The 14,709-nt window shown below is 42.4% G+C and overlaps 2 protein-coding genes across 2 annotated transcripts in view; one reads left to right on the top strand and one right to left on the bottom strand.

Annotated features, from left to right (window-relative positions):
* The window catches only part of T265_15182 (hypothetical protein), a gene marked incomplete at both ends in the record, with an annotated part of 83,771 nt that overhangs the window by 16,863 nt on the left and 52,199 nt on the right, over window positions 1–14,709 (bottom strand). The gene's annotated exons all lie outside the window — the stretch shown is intronic.
* Window positions 4,159–5,768, top strand: T265_10548 (hypothetical protein; the record flags this gene model as incomplete). Its single annotated transcript, XM_009176950.1, has 2 exons — window positions 4,159–4,437; window positions 5,457–5,768. 2 exons carry the CDS (start codon window positions 4,159–4,161, stop codon window positions 5,766–5,768), a joined length of 591 nt encoding a protein of 196 aa, XP_009175214.1.

The following is a 14,709-nucleotide window of genomic DNA, read 5'->3' as shown; positions in this document are numbered from 1 at the left end:
TCTACTTCAAATGGGTCACCGTATAAACTTCCCTGAACGTGGAGAATTGGTTTACACTCTACTTCTACATAGTGCAGACAACTACATCCATTAGAGTATATCGTCTGCGTTTCGCTTATCCCCATTCGCCCAAGTCTGTACGAACAGTATCTGTACATAGACTTTGCTAGTCTGAACTGTTGAAAAGTTAGCGCTTCATCCGAAGGTTAATTCAGGAAGAGTTTCGATTGCTGGTTTTATTGACATTTCAAGTTCACGTGTAAACAAGTGATGATTCGACAAAATGTAAGTGTGAACAGGCTTGCAGAGAAGTTAAATAAGTTCAAACCTTAAGTTTTTGGAGGCCAGTAAGACCACGGAGTATCGAGAGGTATCCGCGCCGGAGCATGAGGGAGTGTAGATGTGAACTTTTCGCTATTTCAGCCCTTCCTGACAAAATCTGCCAAAGATGGCTCTCGGAGCCTTGTCCGAATTTCTTGTAGATACTGTTCATCAATATGTGCATTTGACGCTACTCAATGAGCCTTTTGTTCACAAATATTAACGACAATTCTTGGATTACAGTCCTCACAAGTGAACTGAGACAGAATGGGATCTTTCTGTTCTTGCACATCTACAACATGTGGTGACGCGAGTGGAGCAGCTATATTTTGAACTGTTCCAAAATGAAGGTATTTTTCATCCTGTAAAATGGCTGTGTAGCGGTGATTCTACCAAGGTGACGACGCATCCGGATGCGTGATAATAGGTCACTAGTTAGGTTTGGAATTTACAAAGACCCGTTGCATGACTGGCTGGTGTGTTGGAATTGTTTGTTCCAGATACTCCACTTGCGTGCGGAGATGTCATAAGCTGGTTACAAACCAGAGCGGTTTACCTTATTGGGAGACTTACAAACTAGGATTAAACCCCGAAATATTCATAAAGCTCTGAATATCTTATTGTCACATGTTTGGGTTCACTAGAACGTTTTTGTTTGTTTGCTGAACGACTCGACATTCCTTTCAGATATCGTTTGGCACGGAGAAGTAAATTATCGTTATATGCTCATGTGCTATTCGCTCTGGACGCTTTACTGACCAGGCAGAAGGCATGCTGAGTTGCATTTAATCGAAATGAAAATATGGTGTGTTACATCAAGGAAATATACTGCGACATCTCGAATATCGTCTCGAATGAAACATGCAGCGGCAGTTATGCGGCACAGTTAGTTGAAGAACATCATACTGGAGAGACTCGACCCTCTCTCCTTAACTCCAAATTCGCATATGCAAGTATTTGTCCCATTTGCGTATAAACTAATGTTCACTTGGAACATAGGTTAAAGGTAACCCATGGTATGCGTCCAACTAACGAACCCAATAAGTGCGATGCCCGTAGCGGGCTGTTGAAGAGTCTTCAACAACTTTATGCTTTGCACATAGTTCAAGCACACACATGTTTTTCCTAACATCTGCTTAGGGTGAACAGAAGGGAGCCCCAAATTCTCAGAAAATATTTGTCAACCCCTAAACTAATTATTTAGTGTGCAGCTCCTCTTGGAATCACAAACCAGAAAACCTCCCAGCTTTGCTGGATTGTCCTTTCTGTAGTCAGTATCTTCTGGAGCTAAGTATTTCCTTAGTATCTATTCACAGTATCTTGTGCTGAGAATCTTCTTTATTTCTGCTAGTAAATGCCACACCCACTAGGTACAAAAACTTCCGATTTCTTTTTTTAGGCCGTGCTGGATTCCATAGCTGTAACCATTTTGGTAGGTGAAACATTTCAGGGTGTATTCAGTTAAATCTCCCTGTTATGGTGGTCCGAGAATCATCTCATATACGATTATCTGTTCCAGTAAGGCCCTCTGCGTAGCTGTGTCTCTAACGGAGTAAAACTGTTTCTGTTTGGTTATTGGAAAGTTTGAACTCCGAGAGAAGAGACTACTATAACAACTTTCATCCTCAAGGTATCCTTTCCCTTCTAATCTTATTCTAAAAGATTGTCAGCTGACGAAATCATATACTTCTTTTGCGTAGGATTAACCCATTATTTCTAATGGGAAAAAGATAGTTCAAAAATTGGTTCGCAAATTTTTGAAAATGAGCAACTTATCTTTGTGAGGTGTTGCAGAATTAGCTAATCCCTCGATGCCGAAAAGAGTGGAATTTTGCTGCTCCGGTCGAAAGCAGTCTTTGTGATGAAGTTGCTTTGGAATGGCACGTTGTGGACAGATTTTACTGCGCATAACGCTGGACTTAATAGTGTGTCTGAGTTGGAACAGTTTTACATGATCGTGATCCATTCCTTTGCTAAGAATACTTACAACTTGGCAATTTCCAAAAGACCATGGTAAACTTCTTTTTCGTATTTATGATTTTTCCAACCGGTTGCCGCCAATTGCTGTGAGTTTTCCAGAAAAAGCATCAGTGGACGTTGTAGTTGAAAAAAATTCGTGAACTGAGATCCCTATTCTGTATTGCTCGGTTCTGGTCTGGGCTGTCATATTTCTGTTGTCACCCACATAAAGGAAGTTCCTAAGGTTATGATCGCAACGGCCTGAGCAAGCTCGGCTGAAATGTTTGCTACTGAGATTGAACGAGAAAGCTCAATCTCCTGCATTCTCACAGATAACAACAGGTAACTACCGGCAGCGCTCAACTTGCTGGGATGTCAGTTTTCGACGTGTCCTACTGTCCGTCAAGCCCAACCTGGAAAGGTTCCCTTTTATTTTCCTCTACAGAGAACAAGAAAGCCATAATTTAGCCCTCGGTCTTATAAAGAATATTTCCCGCCTTTCTTTGTTAATGGGTGGATTCTGAAAATTTTTCGCTACTTACGTTTTGAAATGATTTTCATCTGCTTTTTTTCACCGGCGAAAGCGCTGTAAAACCCACTTTATCCGTTTAGTTATTGCTGGCAATGTCAACAATGCAGTCACTGTACAATTTTAGGGCTTCAGTAGCTAAGTAAACGTGAATCCAACTGGTGAACGCAAAATTTGAGCAGATTTATGCTTTGAATTGAATTCAGTGATCCGAAACAAGTTCGGTTAGTATACTATCTAGTTGAGCGTACCAGAAATGCTACCGATACTTTCACTTGAAGGTTTCACTTCAAAACAAAACCTAACCCATGGGAACATCAGACAAACGCCCCTGGAGATAGTAGCGTAATCCAAGTTTGGGAATGTCTTGAAATGCATTCTTTCAACCATTATCCCGATTCCCTTCCAACACAACTTTTTAATAGTCTCAAAACCCAATAAAACTGGAAAGAAAAATGTTTTAACACAAACTTCGATGAATTCAAGATCCTGTACAGATCGGCTAAATTAACAAAATGGGATTTATGTTCTCCCATCTACGTCAAAAACATCAGATTAACAGGGAATGGGTTACGACAACTCTGATCAACACTTATGATCAAACTCTGAATTCACTCCCATCTGCACGCTTTTGCTAAGGGTAGAGGTAGGGTGAGGAGACGAGCTCTCAACCACGCATGGGGGTGAGAGCGGCGCACCTCCCTCTACTAGCTCAGTCGGAATGTAGAATCGTCCGTGGGAATTAGCCAATCGGCTCTCGAGATACACATAACTGTTGAGCGGCTCATCAATCTTTTGGTCCGACTCAGAACGAACGTGAACCTGGGAATGCGTCCGCTCTTCCCCTCGTGATAAACCCTACTCTAAAGCAATTTACGCCGACCAACCAGTTTGCCTAGATTTTCGCATGGCTAACAGAATTATACAGAATGTTGATCGTTGATCATTCTTTGTCTACTGGCATGATGTTTCGTTCGTATACAGTGGGAACTACCGGACAAGTTAACATAAACGAGTGTTTCAAGCTCGTACCCAGTCAGGTTTGCTATCTGTCACCAGAAACTCAAATACCCAAAAATTGGCCATGCCCTGATCAATTTTCGCACTATTTGGTGAATTTTTCGCATATTTTGAATGGAACTCCAAACAAGAATTCACCCAACTGGGAAACAACTCTGCCGCTAACTGTCAACGAAATTCCAACTGCCTATCCTGTTAACACCATGACAGCAACGAATGTAGCGCCAAGTAAGGCAAACCAAGGCCCTTCAGATGCCCAGAGATACCGCAAGAGAGAGATTTTTTCAACGGAAACGGGTAGCTCGTCGAATGTTAGTCTTCCTTCCCCGATGATCCTTCCTTCCCTCGATTTTCCTCAAAGCGCCTACTGGATACCGGATGAGTCACATCTCAAGAGATCACGACGAACCATGGTTCGTCGTTCGACCTCGACTCGCCCAGTCCACAGCCAAATGGATGTTCTGGAGGAAATGAAAAAAATTCCAAACCTGATAGGTGACTACGTTTGCCAGCTGTGTTGCAAATGGTTTCCTAATGCACTGGCCTTGGCAGACCATCCTTGCTCAAGGATAGCCTGCGTAACCTATCCATGTGGAACTTGCGGTAAGGTAAGACTCTTCTTGAGGGAAATTCGATTTGAGCCACATAAGCTAATTGATTTCTTCGATCTTGAAAAAGGCTGTCACGTCTGATAGAAATTTCACCATCCATATATGACTCCGGTAAACTATGGAGATTGGATTATCGGATAAGTTGTCCTAAGGCTGGCAGAAATGACCATCTTAAGATGTGTAGCTTGCATCACTATGTCAAATACAGATGGTGCCATCTTACTTTCAGGGTTTTTGGAACGATTTAGGTTAGATATTGAACTATGGCTTAGGATAAAATTTGTATTTGTTGTTCTATTGTTGAATAACTGGTCGGTAAGTTAGTATCACCATAACATCAACCATGCACTCCATCCTTTAAAGTCAGGAAACAACGCCGAATTTCTATCAGTATTTCACTTTGTGAGAAATTGGTGGCTTACAACACTTTCTAAAATGCCAGCTTCTCTTGAAACGACCATTTTCCGATAAAGCACAACTTGGCAATAGAATACTCTTAGCTAGTGCATCCTCAATCCCTCGTTTAATAGCAGAAAGTTTTCGCGTTCCTTTAATCGGTCATGTACCTTCAGAGACCCACCTGACAAAATTCAGTCATGAGAATCCTCATTACGGATGGGGTTTTGTACAAACTACTTCTTCATGATATAGAAATCTGCGAAAAATTAGATATGACTGGCTTGATACGGATTCCCTATCGGTACTAAAACATGTTCTGTCACAGTTTCTAAGTTATGTAGTTCCGATGTGAAAACAGTTGAAATTCCACATACTGTCCACTGCAAATTGGTGACTTGTGACAGAATGAACGATTAACGTTGACAAACTTGTAAGCCCGTCAACCATTCCTTCTCATTGGAAAAAAGTGTATAGATTTTCTAGTTTCTGCTAAACCAGGACAGGGTTTTATTTGATAAATGTTAACCGCTTTTTGCAGGATCATAAGGTGTCTGTACTGCAAGCCTCAAAATTACTGTAGCTCATCTGTGACGATCGTTGTTTGCGATTGATTTTAGGTATTCAACTGTCCCGCCAATCTAGCCTCCCATAGACGGTGGCATCGGCCAACATCGGGTCAGTCACAAAAATCCAAACAGACTCTCGGTGTCTCTACAGCTGAAATCTCAAATCATAATCGACTGGAAATCGGAAAACCAAACGAGTGCACCAAAGAACGTCAGTCCAACATTTATCGAGATCCGCAGCGTGGTGGGATGAATTCTTGTGAATGTATAAATATCTCCTTCAAAGCCAACAAACCCTTCCGTTTGGAGCGTGATAAGGTCAAACCTGTTGATCCGTTCTCTGTAGAAGCCTTACTTGCATGACAATTATTCAGAATGTCACGAATAAAACTTTGAAACCTCCTTTGTTCTGAATGATTATCTCGCCGTAAACGATAAATTTCTCTCATTTGGTATTCGGGTCATCCATTGATCGGAAAGACAAATGTACCAAAATGGAGCATTCCGGTAAACAAACAAATCCTGGGAATATCTATTTCGTCAGTCTTACTTGTACACGTTGCATAATAACTTGAAGCTAATTCACAGTGCCTGACCGCTTGCATTCTAGACGAGATGTGGCAAGACAACCAACAACTAGAGAACGTAATGTTGATGGAAACTTGGTGGTCACACCTATTCAATGAGTGCTTAGAAGAGCAAAACTAGTAGTGGACTAGCCAGGAGATTTCAGCAATCTCATAAATGGCGTTTTACGTCGACAAAAATTGATCGACAAAAATTCACAGGGTAACTGTGGCATCATCCAATCGACGGCGCAATTGCGCCAGGCCATGGGTTGCGTTGCTTACGTAAGTTACCGATTGCAGTGGTGGGTAACGTATGACTTGTAAACTAGTTTTATCGCGGACCAAGTGGTTACGCCTTTTACCCCCTACGATCGTTCGATTACAATCGTTTGGTTTACAAAATCATTGAGCGTAATTCAATGTGAGTTTAATTTGACTAAAAAAACTAGACCACCTCTAGTTGCACCACTTACGTAACAGTGTCTGCAAAAATTTGTCGAAAACCGAGGAAAACTGTCTTTTTATTTTAATGAGATCAGGGTGAAAAAATGTTAAGCACAAGCATCATTTAGGAGGAATTTTAAGAACTACAAGAACAAATGTGACCTCATTCCACTTGGTGAGATGCTTTTTACCGCAGAAAACCTAAGTGCTTGCTGACCGCTTAGGTAATAGCGGACACCGAGTAATCGAAAACTGAAATTCTTGCGTTACCTATTCACGGGGAAAACGCTATCGTATGTATGCAATGTGGAAACAACTCTCGAAGTTGTCGGTCTCCAGCGAGTGTTCTTTTCTGGTCAGCTGTAAACTGAGTCAGGCAGTCTGACTGCTCGCGATTAGTCTGAATATTATCCTCACGGGTTCTTCTTGAAAATCTGTTGAGTACCAGGAGATGCGGAATCAATGTTTGGGGGATCAGCCGGTTGTCTCACTGAAGAATCCAATCAAAAGATTCAACCACAAGAGCTCTTCGGCTCCTTTTGGGACGTATCAGATGGTTTAAGTTGGGATTATCCTCGTGACGACTGTCCACTTGCCTAGGGAAGTTGTGTCCAATGGCTGAAGTTGCACAGCTGGAGTGTAGGACAGATTTGTTTATATGTGGGTAAAAATGGCCACTGATCACAGAAATATCAATGAACCTTGGGATCTAATGACGCTAAAGTTTGAATTTAAGTAGACGAACTGACAACGGAGTCAGCGGTGCAGAGCAACCCTTCAGGCTGGATCTTGACAGAAGCCGTTGTCAGTTTAGGACACCGCACGCGAGACACGTTTGAAGTCATGAAAAAGTATTGGGATCAGTTGGTCGGATTTTATGTGGAGTAAAATTCTACCGTATTTGAAAGAGGCCAACAGTATTAACAGGTCAGAAAACGAAACCTCTGGGTACTTATTTACTAAGGTATCCCTATTGCAAACGAAAGAAAACGTGAAAAATCCTACTAGAACCAACTCTCAGATAGCTTATGAAGGTAGACTAAACCGGGATTGAAAGCGCTGGTCGGCCAACGCTAACTGACTTGGCTGAAGTTGTTTTAGACTGAAAATTTGATGAACAAACGCGTTTTGCAACTTTGCGATCCGGTCAAGTATGTGGAGCGTTCCCCATAAAGTTTACTTAACCAAGAGACAGACTTTAAAAACTACTATTTTCGACCTGCAAAAAATAAACGTAATTCAATCGCGTTTGTCCTAATGAAAATAACGCCATGGTGAAGATCAACTGGATATCCCTACCCAATAGTTGAATCAGATTTGCTGTTCAATAGGTTTTATAAAAAACATTCGGAAATGAGCCAATAAACTTAAGTGTCGCCAGTGTGTCTTCGCATGGAACACTCACTGAGTATAAAGCACTGACTCGTTTCAATTCTTCGGGGTATGCGTAAGCTGATAGCCACTGTCGAATGATTTTCGGAAAATTATTCATCTCTGAGTGTTTTCGTCGGAAGCTCAGCGGCAATTCACAATGATCGGAAGCGAAGAACAACAACTAGGTAAGTTGTGGAGTTCGCTGGGATGAATTTTAACAACTGACCCCTTTGAATGACTACAGATTGTTGACCAAGCGTCTTAATTAGTTTTCTCCCCCCAAGCTGTTTCATCACCTTTTTACCTCAAAAATAACTAACAAGCCTTGTTGTTATCTCTAAAATGCCCTCACCTTAATGCAGCCATCATTCCCTGAGGTTTCACAACTTTTTTGGTACACTTCACTAAATGTAGGATCTGTGGTTCTTCCTGCGCGTCAGTTATAAAAGCGATGTACTGGTACCTCCACTGTTGCATTAAAGGTGCTTTTGGACGCGCCAGCAAGGGTGAGAGGTCCTGTGAGTGCACGTAATTGGGATACCATATCTGTTAGGTTCTACGACAACAGTTGATGCGATAGGACAGAACAAAATGCCGGAAAAATTAATAAACTGTGATCGCTTGCATAAAACACTGGATTAGGCAATGTGGAGACTCGCTGCTCTAGAGAATTCCGTTTTTCCATGAGTTACTTAGTGGCCAAAGAGGAAACATTTCCCGGATACACTAAGTGACTGTCAACCGAGTGCGCCGCATGCAGGTATAAGACCTCTGGTTTTCAAGCAAAAACAGTCTCCTTTTTCAAGTTGTTATAAATTTTATTTTCCTGAGGAATGCAAAGAGTATGATCCACTATATGAAGCTGCAGGCCCTTGGGAGGTTCCGGTGGAAAATGTAACTTGATGGAAGCTCTTGTTCACCCCGAGAAGCAAACTAGTATCTCCGAATCGGTTACTCACAGTGACAGTCAAAGGTCGATGATTATAAACGGGTTAATTAGAAGTCGATCTCTGGTGAGGGTATCTGACACTGATAATTTGATTCAATACACTTTACGCGCACTAAGCTTTGGGGGCAGCGATGAATTTCATATACATAGGGATTTATTTGATGGGCGGAAAGGGAAACCCCGAAGGACGTATCGGATACACCTCAATTCTGGAGAACCTTATCCATCGTTACATAAATAGTGAACTAATAGGTAACTCTGGGTTCAGCGTAAGAATGTAATGAAAAATGCGGCCTGTGGTCGAAACGAGAATATTGGGTAGTCGCTTCCGGTAACCAGCGTTGTCACATCAGACGGTATCAAACAGGTTTTACGTGGTTGCCCGTCAACCTCTCTTCCTTGGGTTTATACCCGCATCAAGGTCTTCCACATAGCAACATAGGTCGCACAGGACAAACCGTGCTATACAAAGTCTGCACGGGTATCCAACGTTTCAAACTTCGTTCACGGGTACATCCAACTTGCACCCCAGCCACTTAGTTTCACCATTCAAGGGGGTAATTTGCTTCGCAGGGAGTACTTTGAGCAGACATTTCAGAATTAACTTTTATGAATAACCTGTACACTTCACTCAAAAAGCCGATGGTTAAAAATCGTCGTCACCAGTTGATAAAAAAGGCACCTAGAAGGCGGAATACGCTTATTTTCAAAGCACTATAGTGTCCACGATTTACTCGACTGAGTCCTTTGTTAGTGACATTCTTTACCTGAGTCTGTTACACAACCGGTTATCGAGCTAATTTCAAGCCCATTATCAAGCTACTTTCTCTGTCATGATCACGGAATGCTTTTCGGCTTTCTTGACATAGCTAACTACGTACAAATTTGATGGAAATCCTTTAACTGCTGGTTATTCGGAAAGGTCCTTTAGAGCTTTATATACCCCTTGGTTTTACCAACAATACGTCAAGTCCTGGGTTTATCTGGGTAATCCTTAGAAGTTCCCTGAGACAAGAGCGAACTTTCCGGTATCGCTTTTGATATGGAGTTTTCCTGAAAGATTGCTATTTAGTTCTTTGATGAGACTGGTCAACTGGCCGATGATAAAGTTTCCTCGTTATTGACAGTCGTGCTAAACTTAAGGGGAACTGTGCGGATTCACAATGATCTGCGAGTGTAACCCGTTTGTTTCACTTCGTGTGGTTCACCCACAGTTTGCACAGCTGCTAATTTCTCGAAGGGATTCACACTAGCTCAGGTTACCTTTTCACACCGCTACAATAAAGCACCAGGTCAGATCACTTCGACCAGCGTGCCGTCTCCTTTGGAAAGTTTGGGTCACCTCATGGCTGGTAAATAATGAAGAGTGATGAGTAAACACTGGAACAGGAGCAGAACGAGAGCGAGATTGAGTTACGCTGTCCACAATCAGTTTATTAGTAACGGCACGTGTGTCCGCTGCAAACGAGTCTAACACAGCTCAAATTTAACCTTAAGCATCCTAGTCCATACCTATTGGTAGACTAAAATCCAGAGTGAGACCACGGACATCATAGACAGTCAATATCACGAAATAAGACGTTAAAAGATTCATATCAGAATGTGTTTAATCACACACAGGGGTTTACCAATTAGCACCTATATTTTCACCCAAGTAATCTGTTAACAGCAAAATAGCGCAGAATCAGTTTATATCTACATTCGCACATAAAAACATTTTGAATACCCAACTACTGTGTCGACATGATGTGAAATAAAATTGTTTATTACAGCAGAGAAGCCTGCAAACAACAGCCGAGTGTGCTTTGAATTTTGCGTTGATAATACTTGTTTGGTGTCCGTGACCACTGTTTGTTCAGAAGGACGTGAATTTCAGATAAACAGCAGCTTATCTTCATCAAACATTGTACTGTTCGTGCGGCCGAGTCAACACACCATCAAAATGGTTGAATAGAAACAGTCGGTATTTGTGACTTGAAGTAGAAATACCCCTTCTCATCCTCCGGTTCACTGCTAATCTATCCCAACACACACTTTTTTAAGTTCACTATAAAGATGTCTTAGGAAATTCTTTACTAGGCGGTGGGTAATGAAAAAAATTAACGAAATCACACCTCTAGAAATAGCTCTATTCCTCTTTTTGACAGAGGCCGATTGGTCGATAGGTTTCATTCACGATCACTCTTCAAGTGGTTCGGCATTTGGGCCTGCACATGTAGAGTTTTTTCGTCATTTAAGTGCAGTGACCATGAGCATTCATAATATTAGTAACAATAATAATAATAATAAAAATAACCGTCATCATCATCATCATCACCATCATCAGTGTAAACGCTGATGCTCCACTGTCGTACGAACATAAAGTTCATCTAAATATATTTAAAACCTTAGGGTGAAAAAGGACCAAACGAGTGGCTAAGGGAGGCAATCTGGTGCTGGTCTGTGGTGTGCATTCTGAGGTATCTACGCCTCCAAGCACTCAATCAGACAATCTAGAAAAAAAATGACAGCACGGTCGCCACTGACATCGATCAGTCGACATTTCTTGCAATGTCTACAGCCAAGCATATGCGCCTTAACGGAGACCACACCATGGAGGGCTTACAACACCAACAACACCCAAACACTTTGTACTCTTTCACACCCTTCTGTTAGATCATACGTTGTCCAACTCGCGGTTCGCACCATTCTGAAAGAGTCAAGAAGAAAAACACTCGTCTCGGCATACGGTGTCTCGGCATGCGTAAGCATGGTCCACTCACCGCAGTCAGTGGTGTTGGATGTTTTTGGCGATTGAAGTACCTGCTGCACAACCAAATACCAGTTTTCTGCTTACCTGGTTACTAATACTTTGATGCAATCCAAAACCAGCAGCTCTTCTGAGTTGTCAAAAACCTAAAGATGGCTTACATTCTAGGTCTGCAGAGGCCATGTTTCGCAACTGTACAACAACACAGTCCTTCCTGTAGTCTGGTACATGCTACCCTTGAGAACCAATGGTATGCCTTTTGACGCAAATTAGCAAACGTGATTCGAGCCATTGAGATTCTTGTACCGACTTCATCAGACACATTTCCGTCAGGGCAATTACTACTAGGTTGTGTAAAATTCTCCACAAACTACAGTAATTATCCTTGAATTGTAAGGGGTATGTGCAGAGGCTGTACGTTTTGAAGCATGATTATATAATTTGAAGATGCAAGGCATAGGCCAAAAGATGTTATAACGGTGGTCAATTTATTCGCCTTCGTTTTCAAAAATAAGGGCGATGTCGTCTGCGTACCCCAGATCAATACGGTTCTCACCAGCAACAATTCGAACAACGGGGTTTTGAAGAATTTGAAGCCTTCACCTCACTGTTTCATCAATGACGATGTTAAACAAGAATGCAGAGAGTGAACTTCCTTGTAGGGCGACATCTNGGGAAACCTTTCGAGAGCTCACCGTACACTTGCACGCCCAGGAGTATGTGGATATAGGGATCGGATTATGTTCACAAAATTCTGGGACATACCCCTTTGAGAAAGTGTAGTTAAAAGCACTGTCCAATCGACAGAATCAAACGCACCCTTGAATTCAAGCAACACCAAGACTGTGGGTCGTTTGTACCTATGGCGTTGCCATATTGTCTGACGGAGTGTGAACTTGTGAAAAATGAAGCACTATTTGTCCAGGATTCGCGTACCTGAACACGCCACCCATAATTCAGGGAGAGGCATTAGAAGTTGTGAATCATTGTGCTTATTTTGAAAGTTGTATCATTTCCGAATGTGATGTGAAACATGAAATAAATTCACAAACCTGCAAGGCTCGGGTGACATTTGCTATTCTGAGACATCGATTTCGCCAAAGAAATTTGTACGTGAATCTTAAAAGCGTGATACCCAGCTACAGTAAGAGCTGTATTGTTGTATAGCTGTGAGGCTTGGCCTGTTCAATCGGCGGAATTGAGACGTATTCAGTATTACGAAAGCCGTTGTTCCAGAGCAATATCTGGTGTGGGTTGGTGTCAGCGAATCCGTAACAAGATATTTAGAAAGCAGGTGTTCAGTTGTGCATTGAGGACTTGCATTGCGTTAGTTAGGCCATCCATTGCGCATACTGAACCATCGTTTGCTGCAGTCTTCTGTGCCCGGTTCAGAAGGGCGGAAGCAGAGAGGGGCCAACTCGCGAACTTCCAGAGGGGTATGAAAGAGACTACGAAAAGTTTGGGTGCTGTCAGTGCCACGCACCTTACAGGATGGGGACCACGTGATCCCCGCTGCAAGATGTGGCTGCTAATCAATGTTGTTGGCGTTCTTGTTGTCAGTTACTATCCAGATTGTCTGAATGAGTGTCCGGAGGTGTGGGCAACTTGAAATAAATGTGGCATGCTAGTTCTATTTCCCCTCCTCATCCACTTTCATTCTTTTCTTCACAATAAGGCTTTCAAATAAACCATGGCTGTACGGGATCGAAGCATCGGTGTTGGACACTGATATTAAGCTGTTGGTGATGGTGATGAGTCTCGTGAACAAGTCCCTAATACATTAGCCATGTTTGGATGAATGCTGTCGTGGCTGCTAAAAAGAGCAGGTATAAGCTTATAGATGATGACTTGACTGACTGACTCCTCAGTTGGTGCTGACGTCGTACTACTTTCGCACTCGTACTCCTTGTGTTATCATAAATTCTCTATACATACAGTAAGGCGTTTCTCGTCGTTTAACTGAGGTGTCCGTCAACTGGCGGAGTTTCGGCAGGTGCCCTTGTTCAGACGCCCAAGCAGGTGCACACCACCTGCACTTCCGAGGGCATAGTTACGCAGTGCGTCCGGTGAACCTGATTCGGATGAGTCACAGGCGGATCAGCACCCGCATAGGAATATCGGGTGAACAATTTGCTGGCGTATCCTATAACATTTCCGCCCATTTTTCACCCANATAGATGATGACTTGACTGACTGACTCCTCAGTTGGTGCCTGTCTAATCTAGCTGCGTGTATCTGGAAGGAAGACACTGCCACTGGCAACTAGAATGAGTCATAATAGTGTCCACCTTCAAAACGCTACTCGCGGTGAATGTGGTCAACACAGGGATCTCAGCTGAGCTTCCGTTGTAACAAGGATTTCGACCTCGCTGACGTTTCGCATACATCACCAATAGTGGCGTTCCAAAAGAGACTAGCATCAAAGCTTTGACGCCATTCAACATCCATTGAAAGGTTCGTTTAGGAGACACCCTTGAGAAGCCAACTGCAGTAAAAGTCATTTTTTATATGCATTTGCACTTTTCACTGGCTTGGGCTGTACCATTCAGTTTGTTGCTGTTCAAAATGATCTGTAGAATTTGAAATCCATTGAAATGCTGAAGCATTGCTTTTCTTGGACAATAGCTTATTAAATATTTTGTAAAGTACCATCATTTCAAGTAAAATCTCTTTTTACCAGTCATTTTCCCCCACATACTACTGGTCGTGCTACTTTCGCACTCGTACTCCTTGTCTTATCATAAATTCTCTATACATACAGTAAGGCGTTTCTCGTCGTTTAACTGAGGTGTCCGTCAACTGGCGGAGTTTCGGCAGGTGCCCTTGTTCAGACGCCCAAGCAGGTGCACACCACCTGCACTTCTGAGGGCACAGTTACGCAGTGCGTCCGGTGAACGTGATTCGGATGAGTCACAGGCGGATCAACACCCGCATAGGAATATAGCGTGAACAATTTGCTGGCGTATTCTATAACATTTCCGCCCATTTTTCACCCAGCTGAATTGTCCCGGAAGGCTTGAAAATGAAATTTGATCGAAAATGTACCATCAACACAGTAAAAAATTGAACTGGTTGATTTCGATAAGGGAGAACATATTTTCCGTATTTTAAACGACCGAATGAAATACTTGTGTAGTCAGTGAAGTTTGAAAACGATTTTGATGTCCGCTTTTTCTATTAGATGGCAGGTTTGAGAATAGATCACCTTTTCCGTTGCGC

This window comes from Opisthorchis viverrini (assembly GCF_000715545.1).
Source record: "Opisthorchis viverrini unplaced genomic scaffold opera_v5_384, whole genome shotgun sequence".
NCBI classification, from domain to species: domain Eukaryota; kingdom Metazoa; phylum Platyhelminthes; class Trematoda; order Opisthorchiida; family Opisthorchiidae; genus Opisthorchis; species Opisthorchis viverrini.
This window is presented reverse-complemented; position numbering and strand designations above follow the sequence as displayed.